The 17,638-nt window shown below is 38.3% G+C and overlaps 1 protein-coding gene across 7 annotated transcripts in view; it reads left to right on the top strand.

The window, feature by feature from the left end:
- The window catches only part of tanc2a (tetratricopeptide repeat, ankyrin repeat and coiled-coil containing 2a), a 159,462-nt gene that overhangs the window by 127,828 nt on the left and 13,996 nt on the right, over positions 1-17,638 (top strand). For all 7 annotated transcript variants that reach the window (XM_089128397.1, XM_089128398.1, XM_039685800.2 and 4 more), the window contains 12 exons: positions 1,150-1,401; positions 5,929-6,057; positions 10,052-10,333; positions 11,050-11,177; positions 12,889-13,120; positions 13,203-13,372; positions 13,464-13,742; positions 14,143-14,474; positions 14,607-14,715; positions 14,901-15,023; positions 15,666-15,902; positions 16,010-16,195. In XM_089128397.1, the coding sequence (XP_088984523.1) occupies positions 1,150-1,401; positions 5,929-6,057; positions 10,052-10,333; positions 11,050-11,177; positions 12,889-13,120; positions 13,203-13,372; positions 13,464-13,742; positions 14,143-14,474; positions 14,607-14,715; positions 14,901-15,023; positions 15,666-15,902; positions 16,010-16,195 (2,459 nt within the window). The remainder of the gene's footprint in view (positions 1-1,149; positions 1,402-5,928; positions 6,058-10,051; positions 10,334-11,049; positions 11,178-12,888; positions 13,121-13,202; positions 13,373-13,463; positions 13,743-14,142; positions 14,475-14,606; positions 14,716-14,900; positions 15,024-15,665; positions 15,903-16,009; positions 16,196-17,638) is intronic.

Here is a 17,638-nt window from a genome sequence, read left to right as displayed (position 1 = left end):
AAGTACTCTCAGAAAAACCTTGATATTACAGTCAGCAATGTGCAATATGAGGCCATGCAATGCTAGATCCTTTATGTAAACGGGTCACGTACTACGTTTGTCCAGTCAGTAGCACTGACACCGCAAATATGCAAGTAAGGAGTTTAACCCGGGGTTAGGAATGTGCAGCTTTCAAATACCTAGGATTAACTGTTAACCCCGGGTATCCACAAGTTTCCTACGCCCCATGAGGCCTTGCGTCAAAAGTGGGCGCGACTTCCGGGTTGGAAGTAAACAAAGCGCGATTTGACACGCTTGACACTCGTTCATTCAACAGTTGACAGTCATTCAAGTTATAGCGATCCAAACTAGCTAACGATGTGGGAACACAACCTCAACGAAATTCAAAAGGGTGAAATAACAGTACCTTTACCCTCCGCAGTAGTTGATTGGGAGTATTATAATAACATTATTAATAATCAATACTCATCAAGGCATGGTGACAGACCGTTGTGAGCTGACAAACAATTAAAATAAAAAATACACACTTAGTCATTGTGCTTTGGAGTTTATTCAAAATTATAAATGAATGTGCTGCTTGAATACATTAACTGGCACATTTGGTATTCTGTCAACACAGGCTTTGATCCTGAGTTTAGGTGTAACATCAGTAGCGAACAGCCAATCACATGCTGATAGAGTTTATAGAACATTAAGAATTTAAACAAATGTACACAGGAAGATTCGTCGTCTTTTGGGAGGTGATGGAAACTACAGTCGTTGACAGGATCACTCTGATTTCGTTTTCAGCTTATGTTCAAAACAATCACGTTTAAGCCACTGAATTAGTTTAGTCCGGTTATACATACAACCGCGAACAGCACATGTTGTCCCTGAGCTCTGTAACGACATCTCTCATAAAGATTTGCGTCTTTAAATAGTAAAATAATTCTCCGAAAAACAGCTAGCCTCTTCGCTAACTAACACACCAAAATACCATTGGAATGCTACTTCCGCCGCGTCACCGGAAGTTTCACCCACTTTATTTTTTACAGGAGCGCCCCTCGGAAACTTGTGGATAGTATTAGCAGCGAGAAACGTGAATAAAGATTCAGGAATCCGTTTAGACCACTTGGTATCGGTTTCAAAAATCTCATTGCTTTCTTGCAGCAACGCTCACAAGTTACTCTGAGAATGCTGAGCATGGAGGTAAACACAGCGAAAGCTCACGGGGCAGCCTGAAACTCTGGCAGGCACAGAAGTCGATGGGTACAGACTCCTTTCTTTATCGGGTGGATGAAAACATGGCCGCCTCCACATACAGCCTCAACAAAATCCCAGAGAGGAGCCTGGAACATTCCATATCTCACTCGGCCCACTCCATCCCTCTCTACCTCATGCCCCGCCCCAATTCTGTGGCTGGTAAGTTTCTGCACCTGTCAAATTTTGGCTAATGTATGTTCAGAATAGTGTACACACTAGTGCATTGCTTACTGCTTACTTTGCATGTATGGAGGGCCATTCTTTGGGTCCCAATGGGCCCTGTACTTGCGAACTGACCGACGGGGTTCGGTAGCACACATACTAGTACCAATACTGGCAGTAGAAGGCCAGTCTGAACATATCTGATTCGATTAGATTCAATTTTACTCATTGTGCAGAGCACACACAAAGCAAATGAATTGCAGAAGAATAGCAATACAAGTGTATTTATATATTATTTAACTGTAAGATGGTAGAAACCTCCATATTATGCTGAGCTAGTCAAGACTCAGTCCAGCGTTCAAATCCTGTTAGTTACAAACGCTCATATTCATCTTTCACGGCGTGTGAATATTTAGAGTCAGCTCTGTGTGCAGCTCATTCAGCTGAGGCTCTTTGAACACTTCTGTTCATCAGTGGTGAACTGCAGAGGCAGGAAATATCCCACATAATTCAGACCCTAAAAGTCAACAGACACGTGTTTCCAATTCCCTCAAAATGTCAAGGTCAGTAAAAGCACATAGTGATTACTGTGAGAGCTATAGACGTGCCCCTCTTTTCAGCTTTATGGGCCATTTGAGCTCTGAAGTGGCTCCTAGCTCCCGATGCCGGACGGTTGCTACAAAGCAAGGACATCTGTGTGAATCTGCTCCTGGTTTATGAAGGATTTGTCATTTGTGCTGCTGGTTTTGGATCCATATAGTGTCAAACTCAGTATTTTCAGCCAAAGATCAGTTCCATGCAATGTAGTTTTTTTTTTTGTTTACTGTCGACTTTGGGTTTTTAAAGGTTTGCTTGGAGGAAATTCTCAGAGAATAAATTAAATGGTTAGAAAATGAAAGCAACAAACATGTCTAAAATCTGATTAAATAACACGTTTAATTTAATTAATGTGATGAATATAGGTTAACAAATTATACTTATTCTTTATAATCTTAAAAATTGGATTCTATTGTTGTTATTATTATTATCATCAATTAATTCATACATTTATTTATGAATAAATGGCTATGAAGTAGGTCCAGGTTTACATTTCTATACATTTACTGTACCACACTCTTTCTAAGCTGTTATAAAGTTTTAAATTGATAGAACATCAAAGTGGGACACAAAACCACCTTAAAACTGGGAGTAAATAATGATAAAACTCAATTAATTGTGACATGTATTTGAGAAGACACAAACCTGCTCCCAGCATGCACCTGAGTGAAGACCGGTGCAGCAGTGAGTGAATGATGTGATCTGTTTGTTCATCCATCTTCAAATCTGTCTGTTCTTGTACTCTCATCACCTCTCTTTCTCTCTCTCTCTCCCTCCCTTCTACCCCTGATTGTCTTTCTTACTCATGCATGCTCACCTCTCAAAATTTTCATCTTTCTCCTTCAATTCTGTCACACCTTTGATTTCTTTCCCACCCACTCATTCCCTCTCCTGCTCTCAGTGTGTCTCAGTCCATGTTTCATCACATCTTCCCCTTTCAAAACTTGAAACTTGTCTTATCTCTGAGTTCAATATGCATTGTATTATTCTTTCAGACAAGAAGTCTTGACATGTTCTCCTGTGTTCACTTCCTGCCACATATTCACAACTGCACCCTCATATATGTACATAAAGGACACAATACGAGGAGTTTAAGAGATGAATGTTCTGGCATATTCACATGTGGGTGGTTACTGGGGTTTTGCTAGGGTGTTCTTGGTAGTTTATTACTGACATTGGTTAAAATAACCAAAACACACAAAAAAAAAATAAAACATTATTTCTTATGCTTCATTTCCTTCGTATTTTTCAAGTACATATTTTTTGTACATTTTATTGAATTGAACAATCGAGTTACATGATTTTTGACCTCTATCCAAAGAGTTCCATAAACTAATCCCAGTTACAAGGAACCCCTTTTGTTTTTTTGAGGTACGTGAATATGGTACACTAAAATTGCCTTTTCTTCTGTTGTTATTGTCTGTGATTAACATGAATTTATTTTTAATATGTGTTGGTACTAAATTATTTTTCACTCTCCACATAATTTTTAGTATTTTGAAACTGACCAACTCTTTAAATTTCAAAGTCTGCAGTTTTATAAACACTTTATTTGTGTGGTCTCGTGCACCTTGGTTAGCCACAATTCTTATGGCTTTCTTCTGGATTCCTATGGATTTCGCCCACAAACACATGTGTTTTTAAGGTAAAATAAAATCTGATTATTTAGCACTTCCATTTTAAAATGTCATGTGAGGACATGAACAGATCCTTGTTTAATCAAAGTTTATAGATATGTAGATATGAACATTCTCAGACGCGCAGACGTGCTTTCTGAACCAGTGCCGCGTGGGGCTGTAAAACAGTTCAGTGATGGGAGCCAAAGTCATTGTGATGCAGTTCAAGCGGCCGTACATCCAGCAACACAGTCATGTCAGCCAGACAGTCTGCAGTGCAGATGGAGAGGGTGGGGTTGGGCAAGACAAATGCTGCTGTCTAAATTGCATTTTTTTTTATTTTATTTTACTATTATAATCATAGTTTTAGCCAATATACAGTACAGTTAGTGGTGCTGGCTCTAAGTGTCTTAAAGTCTTTTTTCCTCTATTGTGACGTACAGTATCCAAAGCTTCTCAAACTGGAAAAAAAATGTAGGTCGGGACTTGATTTTGTCTAGAATTGATTGGATCATTGGATTGTTGTGGTTTGCTATTGTTGAATTGCCTGTTCAAACCAAGGATGCTACCTTTAAATATAACAAAACTAAATTAGTGTCCACACACTAAGTAAGGAATAATGTACATCCATCCGGTGGTTCTCTCAAAATAACCCCGGCAGGATGATGAGGTCTTGATCTGCCTGAAGGAGGTTATTTCAAGAGAACCACCGGCTGGATGTACATTATCCCTCGTATTACACGGCTACTTGCCACGTAAGGAAATAATTAGATATGAAATATTGATCTGAGTTGAATTATTTTATTAGGTCTTTGAACGCAAAGCTTCCGTGGTGAGAGCAGTTGCAGCGGCAACTGTTTTGTTAGGGTATAGTTATCATCCTTGGTTGGTATGAAGTATGAACATGCCTTTATGCTGATGGAGATCCTCCGTGGTTTTACAATTGTAACATTAATTGTAGTAATCCATAAAAAACTGAAATTATAGCTTTCGAAATTTTGTAAGAACAGCTTTACTGGCTTGCTTAATGTCTGCGCACTTTGTTTTCAATCAGCTCTCAATCACGTTCCCCCTCAAACATGGGTTCTGAGGAGAGTTATGTTACTGAACTATTGATCGAAGTTGTCATTTGTACATTTATGTACCATGAGGTCATAGTTGTTTTTCTTAAAACTGTCTTCAATTAAAAAAAAACTTTTGCTGATAATTTACTCACCCCCATGTCATCAAAGATATCCATGTCTTTCTTTTTTCAGTTGAAAAGAAATTAAGGTTTTTGATGAAAACATTCCAGGATTTTCTCCATATTATGGACTTCAATGGGAACCAAATGGTTCAAGGTCCAAATGAGAGTTTCAGTGCAGCTTCAAAGGGCTTTAAACGACACCAGACGATGAATAAGGGTCTTATCTAGCGAAATGATCGGTCATTTAAAAAATAAATAAAAGAGTTTAAGTTTTATAAGCACAAATGCTTGCCTTGCTCTGTTCTGTGATGAGCGTTTGTGACACTCCTGTTCAAACTCGTTCGTCAAAATGAACTAATCTTTTTTTTTTGAGTCATGACTCGAAGGGTCCTAGATCATCGTCTGGTGTCATTTAAAGCCATTTGAAGCTGCACTGAAACTCTCATTTAGACCTTGAACCATTTGGTTCCCAATGAAGTCCTTTATATGGAGAAAATCCTGGAATGTTTTCATCAAAAACCTTAATTTATTTTCGACTGAAGAAAGAAAGACGTGGACATCTTGGATGACATGGGGGTGAGTAAATCATCAGCAAAAGTTTTTTTTTTAAAGTGAACTACTCCTTTAAACATATTATAGGAGAACGAAAGACTCTCCTTAGTTGCACCTGGCACCTTACATGGCTGGTGGCCAATCATCCTTAGCATCTGTGCTAATACTGCCACAATAATGTTAGTCGTTGTTAAATAATTAAAGAGCTCTCTCCAGATGCTCTGAGAGAAATTATGTGGCCACCCACAATGTTCTTAATACTGTCGTGCCTCAAGCCGCCATGAACTTCCCTCCTTATTAGCAACGGAAAAAAAGCTCAAAATTCATACACGCATCCTCGAGAAAGCTAATATCCATGAGCTAAGCAAACACGAGCTCTCACACATTTTGTCAAAGGGCATAAATATTTTAAATATAATATTGCCCAAGCATCAACACACACACAAATGTAGATTTGTAGATGTAGAATTGTAGATCTAGAATGTAGAAATGTAGATTAATTTGACATAAAGATAATATTTAATATATAATCTAAAAACATTTTAAATAACGGTATTGTTTTTTCTCTCTCAGCCACTAGTTCAGCTCACCTGGAGGATCTTGCCTATCTGGATGAGCAGAGACAGGCTCCACTGCGCACGTCTTTGCGAATGCCGCGTCAGAACTCCGGTTCCAGCCGCTCTGGACAAGGGGACATAAGAGGTGTGTATGTTATTTCTAGATTTTGTGCATATATACATGATCACATGTACCTTTTCCTCTTTGTGTTATCCACAAATTATTGATGAGGAAATTGTCCAACTTTAAGCAAATGCACAAATTAAAATGCCATTGCTGTCTTAGGGGGAAAAAAATCAAAGGCAGAATGAAGTTTTTGGGAGATTATGGGAAGTTTATGAGTTGCATGGTGATACTTGAGTTGAGTGGCGTTTCCGAAAATCTGCTAAGAAATATAATAATACATGCATCTCTACCACAGTGAAGCATAGATGAAGAGACTGCCTTTTTAGCTGCTGGTATGTGTGAAATACTTCACTGTGAAAAGTGCTTTAGAGTGCGGGAGAATATTGAAGAATGGCTTGCTTCCCACAATTGAAAAGTTTTTATCTAATAAGGAATGATCAGATGTTATTTTTACCAAGACAAAGTAGAACAACACTGACTATATTTTCTAGCTCAAATTATATTTGACTGATTTTACAGAAGCTTTTTGATCAACAGTCTATTAAGATTATGAGAAACATAAATCCAGTCAATTGTGTCCAAATTTTGCTGAAAAGTTTCTTTAGATTTCAGCAACTTTCTGAGGGTGTTGCTACACACAACCTTGACTAACATTATACAGTATAGCTGGGTTCACACTGTACAATTTTGGCCACGATTTGGCTGTCTGAGACAAATTTATTCATTCATTCGTTCATGCCGTTTTACGTTTCGTTTCCATGAACGAATAAAAAGGAACAGGAAGAAGAAACATTGTGTAATTTCAGTGTAAATTCTGCTCACAGTCACTGAACGCACCACGGATAGATGATGTAAAACTCTGGACGAGTCTTCCTGCACGTGTTCGTTTTTTTGGGTTTTTTTACGCGTCTTGACTGTCGTGAATATTGATATTAATGACAACCGAGATCCTACAGTGTGACATGGCTTACAGTGGGGATCATGTTCATACAGTCTGACAGGCAACAGTTGTAAAAGTCTATCATAAATCATGTGCGCCCAGCTTAAAGGGATACTCCACTTTTTTTGGAAATAGGCTCATTTTACAACTCCCCCAAAGTTAAACAGTTGAGTTTTCCCATTTTTGAATCCATTCAGCCGATTTTCTGATATTTAGAAGAATATCAGTAACCAGACAGTTTCTGGTCTCATTGACTTCCATAGTATATTTTTTTCCGCCTATGGAAGTCAATGAGACCAGAAACTGTCTGGTTACTAATATTCTTCTAAATATCAGAAAATCGTAAAAAATCGTTGTAAAATGAGCCTATTTCCAAAAAAAGTGGAGTATCCCTTTAAGTACCTTCAGGAAAAACAAAAATCGAATTCTACAAAATGGCAGAATGTCACTTTAAAGAACCTCTATAATGTAATGTTAATTATATTGATGTGCATGTGCACCTTGCATCTCTCACATCTGCCCTCCGCAACACACAGCATGTGCCATTAAAACCCTCAACACACTCCACAGCTCTTCCGTGGATCACTCAAACCCTCGCCCCCCTCCCCCCTCGTCCTGCTGTTCTTTGTTTCCCCTTTGGACTGCCTTGCCATAATCTGTCTCCTGTTCAGATCGAAGTATTGACTTCCTATTAGCATTAGCGCTGGCTCATCTGTCAGAGCTCAGCCTGCTGTCTAAAGATCACAGTCAAGGCTCCACACCTCCTAAATCAGACTCCAACAGCTTGAGTCACAATTCACCAAACAACCTGTTTATTTCAGGATGACTGCACAGGTGACGAAGAAGTGGAGGTGGACTCTATCCGTGTGGTTCGTTATAGTGACATGATGCTGAAAGTGTATGTCAGACATAAGGTATCCAAACGTAACTTCTGTAGATAATAATTCTAGCACACTGTAGCTAATGACATAATTTTACCGCAATTACAAGCAGGTTCTTTCATGCAAAAGTATAGTACTCTTTCAGAAGACATTAAGAGCCATTTCCACCAGTAATAATGATGCTTAATTGTGGAAAACATCCAGTGAAGTGAAGCCACCCTAGCTGTGCCATGAAAGGAGATTTTAATGTGTGCCACTTAAACGCTATTAAATGTATCCTTTCATCTTTTCTTTATTTACAACCTTCCCAGCTTTAGTTCTTCGTAGTCATTTTACTGCTCGGCTGCCTTTGTCTTTTTCTTTGTCTCTCTTTCTATATTCCAAGAGTGTCTTCTAGCATGCCGTGCTCATAAAGGTCACCTCGCCCTGCGTAACCCCGCCCACCTCCTTATGCTAATGCACTGATAATTAATTCACATGTTATCTGGCTAATTAATAGTGCACATGCAAATGCGGGGGGATAAATAACCTCATAATATGCTCCATCACACTTGTTGCAGTATAAACCTATACAATCACAAAATGATATAGCCAGACGCTTTGAATAATTTATGCTAATTGTGTTGACGATCCCGTCCTGCTTTAAAATGACACTTGCCTTGAGTGTTATCAGTAATTGGGATTAAATGTTTGTGCAGTTAGGCTTATGATATGTAGAAGAATAATGAAGATTATAACTGAATATCAATTCTATATAGATGAGGATTTTTGTTAATAATTTATTGCAAGCATATGTGGTGGATTAACATGATGATGAATATCAATTTTGCTATGTGCATGGTGGCAGTACATTTGACAAATAATCTTTGAACAAAAGCAAGTCCTCCCCAAGGGTTGGTTCCGGTAAGCATGGCAACTGCTCAGTGACGGCTGCTCTCCTGTTCTTGATGCGTGGAGGCTTATTTCAGATATATTTCCTGGCATACATTAATGGGTCAAGGCACTCTTTCGACAACCTCTGATTTATGGTGTTTCACACTGCAGCTTCGACTTGCGTAAGCTGCCAGATCTGGCCTTTTTCAGACAAAGCATCTCCCCCCACAGGTTAAAAATGATTACTGCAATGTCTGTTCAGAGCTTTGAATTTGGAAATTATGGCCTTCAGCATTTGTGTTTATAAAACTCTTTTATTTATTTTTTAAATGACCGATCGTTTCACTAGATAAGTCCCTTATTCATCGTCTGGTGTCGTTTAAAGCCCTTTGAACCTGCACTGAAACTCTCATTTGGACCTTGAACCATTTGGTTCCCATTGAAGTCCATTATGGCCTGGTTTCACAGACAGGGCTTTGATTAAACCAGGATTAGGCCTTATTTCAATTAGGATATTTAGGTAACTTTTATTAATTGTTCTTTAGAAAAAAAAAACATGGCACAGACAAAAAAATGACGGTAACGGTAACATATTTTAATATATGTCAGTGCATGTTGCTTTCAGTTATAACAGCTCAAACATGCATTTTAGTCTGGGACTAGACTTGAAACTGGGGGAATATTGTGAAACTTCAGCTTTGATGGATAAAATCACTGTAAAAAGTAATGGAAGGAAATAAATAGGCTTTGGGTGGGATATTGGAAAGTTTTTGGTTCCCACTGGTCCTTGAAATCCTTGAAAGTTTGTGAATCTGAAAACAAAAATTCAAGGCCCTGGAAAGTTTTTGAAGATAAACATGCATATATGAAGGTCCTTGAAAGTGCTTGAATTTGTTTTGTGCAAGAAGCTTTCTGGAAAGAATTCTATATTATTCCCTCGGGTCCGCTAAGCTGTTATTTCGTCAACACTTCGTGGCCTATGCATACTAGCTTGCTTGGTTTACATTAGTTACGCACATTTATGCGTTTCTTCAAGTGTTTCCCTTGTGAGGTACTTTGTGTTGTATTTTGGCTATTCACATTCACACAAAACTATTACGATGATACCTCAACCTTTCACAGACACATCGCAAAAATAGTCTAAAACTGCTGAAACGATGTAACCTTGCTCTCACTTGAAATGTGTCCCGACATTAAGTCCTTGAATTTGACTGTATTGGACCTGGAAAGTCCTTTGAATTTGAAGTTAACCATGGTGTGGGAATCCTGTATAAACCTGTTTAATTTAGTACATTTCTTAATGTTTCCCATGATGCAGTGCGCTTTGCTCCATACCGGCCACCGGACATCGCCCTAAAGCCACTTCTCTTTGAGGTGCCCAGTCTGATGCCTGATACGGTTTTCACGGGTCGAGATTGGCTGTTCCAGGAAGTTGACGTGTGTCTTCGCAGCAGCGAGCCCACCGCCAATCAAGGTGTCGTTATTACCGGCAATGTGGGCTTTGGCAAAACGGCCATCATCTCTCGCTTGGTGGCTCTCAGCTGCCATGGCATCCACATGAGACAGATCACCTCTGACAGTCCACACGCCTCACCAAAACGTGAGTCGCATCATTGTCTGTTAGATGCTTACAGCTCTTAAAGGAACATATTCCTGTTAAAGGGATAGTTCACCCAAAATTTTGTCATCATTTACTCACCCTCAAGTTGTCCCAAGAAGATGTTTTTAAGAATGTTGGGAAGCAGAGAGTTGACAGCACCCATTGACTTCCATTATCAATGAATACTATGGAAGTCAATGGGTGCCGTCAACTCTCTGCTTCCCAACATTCTTAAAAATATACATTTTTCTTTTCAACAGAAGAAAGAAGCTCATACAGATTTATAACGACATGAGAGTGAGTAAATGATGATAGAATTTTATTGTGTGTGTGTGTGTGTGTGTGTGTGTGAACTCTCCCTTTAATAAACAGCTAACAGACAAACTAGTTCAAGCAACAACAACTAAAAAGTGGTCTTTATTTACCATTGTGACCATTGTGTGGTGACATCAAACCTGTGTGTTGTTAGTTTGTCTGTGAAACCAAAATCAAAAAGAATTTACACAGCTTTTCAATCACAGCACAACTGTCAAGCTTCAAAACAGAACAAAAAAAAACATTAATTAGTTAACAGGACTAGTTACTACTAGTTCGTATTTGATAATATATTTAAATTAAATGAAAGATTTATTACTAAGTGCTTTCAAATTCAGCTTATTGAATATTAAAATCCGGCAAAGTGTTCACATCCCATGCATGCCACGTCTTTCTCTCAGATGGCGACACACTTCCTCTGAGCCAGCCTCAGTCCGCTCACGGCACTCTGGTCGGTGGGAGCAGCTGTCCTGGGACGCCAGAGATGCGGAGACGCCAGGAGGAGGCGCTCAGAAGACTGGCTTCTCAGGTGCCAACTAATGCCAACATAATCAACAGAGCCAGGCATATGACCAGCCTGCCTTTCAATCTCCCTTATTTCTTCTCTTCTATTGATTTATTATCTCTCTGTGTCCCTGTTTCTTCCTTTGTCTTTATTAAATTGCTGCTCCTCTCTCTCTTGGTCTTTCTCTTTCTCTTTTCTTTTAAGCACAAAGGTTTATTGCGGCTCTGTTGCCTTATCAAATATTTATATGCACAGAGTCTCCCAGCACAGCCATTAGATATACTCCGAGCTCTGCATTGCTAATGATGACAAGCTTTTGAAACGTACACACAGACACACACCTACACACACAAACTGTGTGATGAAGTGAATCCAGGGGAGAAGCAGTTTTATAATATTGGAATAAGGCCATCAATGCACTCAAACTACGTAATGTTTTATGCATTCATAAAATGTTGAATTCTTTCTCTAGTTTTAAATTCTTTGTGTTTTTGAGCTTAAAGCAGTTCCTGCACTAAATTGAATTCCAGAGACAGGAAATGTTTTGTGCTTTTTTGTTGCGTTTCTCTCTGGCTAAATCCTCAGCAAGATTCTGAAATATTATTATTTTTCTATTTTTAATGTTATAATTTAAAAATGTAATTTATTCCTCTGATGTCAAAGCTGAATTTCCACCATCATTACTCAGAATAATCCTTCAGAAATCATTCTATGATGATGGATTTGCTGCTCAAGAGACATTTTATTATTATTATCAATAATAATAAATGTCTTATTTGACAACAAATAATATTTGTTGACAATCTTATTTGACAATAAATTAAAACAGTTCATATTTTTGTAGAAACCATGATACATTTTTTTAGGATTCTTTTATGAATAGAAAGTTCAAAAGAACAGCTTTTATTTGAAATAGAAATCTTTTAACCGTAACAATATGAGTCTTTAATATCATTAATCAATTTAATGCATCCTTTCTGAATAAAAGTATAACAAATAAATTCTTACTGACCCAAAACTTTTGAATGGTAGTGTATGTTTCAAATGCAATATTAAAAATATTGAAGCTAATTTATTTTTGCTTCACCAATGAAAACAACATTCCAAACAAAGCTGTATGAACTTTTTATTCCTGAATTAATCTGTAGTCTTAATTATTCAGTGAAATATCAGCACTTTTGAAACAATGTTTGATCAATCAAATGCAGTGATGGATTTGAGAATTTATGCAGAGATGGATTTGCAGTGATGGATTTTGCACCAATATGAAAATTTTGGCCGATAACCGATAATTCTTTATATTTGAAAGCCGATAACCGATATATCTGACTGCCGATAAACTTAAATCCAAATTTTTGTCGAATTTTTAGAGCCTGATTACGAAAACAAAAGTCTCACAATTAAATCCATGTCCCAAGTGCACAATTATAATGATGTTCTCATTATAGTGTTGTATAGCCGATATGACAGATTTGCGGTGCACATGTTGTACCGAACCGTATTTTCATTTTTTGAAGAGATTTCAATCATATTTCAAGAAATTCAAAAACATTACCATTGCTCAACAAGTGTCTCAGCTGAAGGGAATAATACATTACTTATCGGTTTTAATATATCGGCCACATTTTCTTACCAGGCTGATAACGATAACATTAAAAATGAACATATATCGGCCGATACATCGTGCATCCCTACTCATGTCTGCTCTCTCGTGTGCTCCTTCCCTCTACTGTAGGTGGTGGCGTACCATTACTGTCAGGCCGACAACGCGTACACCTGCCTGGTCCCTGAGTTTGTGCATAACGTGGCAGCGCTGTTGTGCAGGGCTCCTCAGATGCAGGCCTACCGAGATCTTCTGCTCCGCCAGCCGCACCTGCAGAGCACACTCAGCCTGCGCTCCTGCGTCCAGGACCCCTTCAACGCTTTCCGCAGGGGTCTGCTGGAACCTCTGGAGATCCTGCAGCGAGGTACGCAAATGTGTTCATGCATACTCGCATACTGCACGTACACATACATGCATGTAATATTTAAAACGTGCAATATTTACAGAGAGAAAGATTGCCTGTGAGGAGAATCTCATCATCTTGATTGACGGGTTGAATGAGGCAGAGTTCCATAAACCGGATTATGGAGAAACTATTGTTTCCTTCCTCTGCAAAACCGTTGAGCGTTTCCCTCCTTGGCTCAAACTAGTGGTCACCGTCAGAACGACACTACAGGTCTGTATCCCATCCATCCACAGCAATCGTTCTTTCTTTTCATTTGCGTTTTTACTTATTTGCCCTGTGCTATTTTTTCTCTGTATCTAAGGATGTGACTCGTCCGTTGCCGTTCCACCGTATCTCTCTGGATCGACTGGAGGAGAGTGATGCGATAGACTCGGACCTGCAGGGCTACATCCTGCACCGGCTGCACTCCAGCCAGGAGATCCAGAACAACGTGGCGCTCAACGGCAAGCTGGACAACGCAGCCTTCACCAAACTCAGCGCTCATCTGAAGAGTCTCAGCCGGGGCTCCTACCTCTACCTGAAGCTCACACTGGACCTCATTGAGAAGGGCTACCTCGTGCTCAAAAGCTCCAGTTATAAGGTCAGGGGTCACACAGATGCCTTCTTTATTACTAAGTACATCATAGGAGTGACAAAAATGATAGCTTTTCGGTGTTATGTATGTACTATTTTATTTTAGTGTAGCTTTTTAGAGTTGGTTTTTTTATTATTAAAGAAGGAAAAGAAGTAAAACTATAAAAACAATTCTTTAATAAAATAAAAAAGGAAAAGAAAGAAAAAAGGAAAGACCGTAAATAATAAAATGAACAAAAAATAATAGCTTTTCAGTGTTGTTATTTTTATTTGATTTATATTTATATATTATTTGAGCTACTCAGCGATATAGGTGATATAGCTTTTCAGCATTGATATTTTTAGTTTATATTTATATCTTGATTATGTTTCAGCTTTTTTGTGTATATTTATTGAATTTTTTTCAGGTGGTTCCAGTGAATCTGGCTGAGGTCTACCTGTTGCAGCTGAACATGCGTTTCCCAACTCAGTCGTCATTCGAGCGCGTTCTTCCACTGCTGAACGTGGCCGTGGCTTCTCTACACCCGTTAACTGACGAGCAGGCCTACTGTGCCGTGAACGCCAGTATGGTGTGTGGAGCCGCCATGGACTGGGATGATTTCCAGCAGAGGTCTGATCTCCTGTCGCCTTTCCTGGTGAAAAGACGCGATGGAACGCGCATGTTCGTCCACCCCTCGTTCCGAGAGTGGCTCATCTGGAGAGAGGATGGAGAGAAGACAAAGTTCCTCTGCGACCCCAGGTGAGGAGCTCAAGGAGTCAGAATGTGTGTTTTTCATCAAAACGACTTTTGTCAATGGAAATTCTGTTGCACTCACTACTACATTCAAGTTCTGAAGTAAATTATCTTTTTGTCTCTTTTACGATTCTTTAGGAGTGGCCACACACTGCTTGCTTTCTGGTTTTCACGGCAAGACAGCAAACTTAATCGACAACAGACTCTCGAACTTGGCCACCATATTCTCAAAGCTCACATCTTTAAGGTTAGGCTAACTATAATAACTACAACACTTCTGATGTTTGCTAAATTGATACCATCGATCTGACTAGAGCAGTACTGTATATAGTAAATGATTTTGGTAAAGATTTATATTATTACCAGAAATGTATTGCCAGTTGTGATGTGTTTTTTTTTTTTTTTATTAACACCAAATTCTCTTGGACTCAGGGCCTGAGTAAGAAGGTTGGGGTTTCCTCCTCAGTGCTTCAAGGGTTGTGGGTGTCCTACAGTACGGAAGGGCTCTCTGCAGCTTTGGCTTCACTTAGAAACCTCTACACACCCAACATCAAGGTATAAAAACAGACAGTCACAGAAAAACTGAAAAAAGGTGATTTCCAGACTTGGAAAAGTCAAGAACAATCTTTAAAAATCTTGGAAAAGTCATGTATATTTGTACAGTGACTTTATGCCACCTTTCAAAAGTTTGGGTTCTTTGAACGAGGTCTCTAGTTAAAACATTAAATGATTAAAAAAAACTGTTTAAATTTGGGCCTGGTTTAAATTTTAGTTTCTCATACACTACTGTTCACTACACACACTTTTCATACACTAATACACTACAAGTTTGGGTTGGTAAGATTTTTGAAAGAAGTCTCTTATTCTCACCAAGGCTGCATTTATGTGATCAAAAATACAGTAAAAACAGGATATTGTGAAACATTATTGTAATAAAAAAAAAACTATTTTTATGTTTCAAAATGATTTATTTAAAATGAATTTGCCAGCATTTATTTCAAACAGGAATGCTTTACAAAAGCATCCTTGCTAAATAAAAGTATAAATGTCTTAATGGCCCAGTTGTGTACATTTGGTAATATTTTATCAGCAAGAAATTGTTTAGTGTGAGTACAGTAAAATATGCTTGTTGTAACTGTTTTTTAATCTTAATTTATTTTTTTAAATAAATTTTTCAATCTTCATCTCTTTCTCTAGGTATCTCGGCTGCTGATTATGGGTGGAGCTAATGTGAACTATCGTACTGAGGTGTTGAACAACGCCCCCATCCTGTGTGTGCACGCTCACCTGGGCTACCTGGAGACTGTGGCTTTGCTGTTGGAGTTTGGGGCGGATGTGGAGGGTATTTCAGAGAGCGGGCTCACTCCCCTTGGCTATGCAGCCGCTGCGGGTCACCTAGCAATCATCACTGTCCTCTGCAGCAAGAAAGCCACGGTTAGCCATGACATGTCTAGATATTAGAGACTGATAACCAATAGGAACGTAAGGCTGTTTTACAATTATCAAAGTTTCATCTCTGTTTCTCCTCTCTCTCTGTTTAGGTGGATCACCTGGATAAGAACGGTCAGTGTCCACTGGTCCACGCCGCCTTACGGGGTCATCTAGAGGTGGTGAAGTATCTGGTGCAGTGCGAGTGGAACACAGACAAACAGCCGGCCGGATCCTTCAGCAAGAGCCATGCAGTACAACAGGCCCTCATAGCAGCCGCCAGTATGGGCTATATAGAGGTAAGAGGGTTTTTTTTTTTTTTTTTTTGGAAAGACATTAATACTTTCATTCAGCAAGAATGCACTAAACTGTTTACAGTTTTTCTCAGTCGCTTTGGTGCATTTCTCACATCACTATTTACATTTGCACAACAGTTAGTTCAACCTCCACAACTTTTTGTCATTTGTGCACATCATAGTAGCAGTTTCTCATTCCTTCCAACAAATTGCAAATGCTTTTGGACATGCATCAATTGCTTTCATACAACTCACTGCTGTTTTATAATATTATCATTTGCTTATGTCATATCAGTCCAAATTAACTATACTTGTGCGTGTCGAATAGTCATTCCATATAAAACTAATAGTCCTCATTTCATTGCTTGAGTCATCACATACAAAAATGTTAAACTAGTTGTCAAAATCTGTCAAGCAATTTTTTTTTATATCTTTAAAAAACCCTTTTTTATCCTAAATTAAACAATTTCTCACAGGTGAACCTCAGCTTTCACTGATGAGAAGAGATGTGCATGAATGATTTACACAGTATATGTATGTTGTATGTTCAGTTTCAATATGTACTGTGATATTGTTTACAGTTGTGCACCGATCTACCCAAAGGGAGTTTACAGTATGTTTGTTGTAAATAAGGGTGTATTTTTTTCTTTTGCACAATGCTCTGAACAAATTAGAATTGCAAAGACTATGCAGTAAAAATGTGAAACATACATATTCAGTGTCTTGTACTCAGTTAGTGTACCTCACTACAGTAAATACAGTAATGTGAAACTTTACTGTAGTTTTCAAATAGGACTGTCTTAAACATTTTCAGGTATGGTGTCACCAAGATCTGACTTTTTTTGCATTGTCAAACACTTACAGAGTAAACTGTCATAATGAAAACATAACAAAGCTATTTGACTATCTTGTTCATAAACACTGGTGTTAGGACTTTTCATCTTAACGACACTGACACTTTCAATGACATAAATACTTGCTTTTGATGAATGAGTTATCCATTTTGAGCAAGTGACACACTTTTGCAGGTTATCAACGAAGTTTTGCAGTTTGTACTAATTGTTTTTAGAACTGCATTAACTGTTGTGCAAATGTAAATAGTGATGTGAGAAATGCACCAAAGCGATGGAGAAAAACTGTAAAAGTGACAGTAAATACATTTATAATGTTCCAAAACATTTCGTCTTTTGGTTTTGTTTTTTAATTTCTATCCATCAAAGAAAATGTACATCATGGTTTCCACAAACTGCTTTCATCAGCAAATTATCATATTAGAATAATTTCTGAAGGATCATGCGACACCGAAGACTAGAGAAATGATAGCTTTGACATCACATGAATAAATAACATTTTAAATGATATTAATTTAGGAAACCGTTATTTAAAATAGTTTTTAGCTATTATTAAAATATATTCACATTTTCCTATATTTTTTATAAACAAAAA

Source organism: Pimephales promelas, chromosome 3 (assembly GCF_988280905.1).
Source record: "Pimephales promelas chromosome 3, fPimPro1.hap1.1, whole genome shotgun sequence".
In the NCBI taxonomy this organism is placed as follows: Eukaryota; Metazoa; Chordata; class Actinopteri; order Cypriniformes; family Leuciscidae; genus Pimephales; species Pimephales promelas.
The sequence above is the reverse complement of the archived record's forward strand: the minus strand, read 5'-3'. Positions and strand labels throughout refer to the sequence as shown.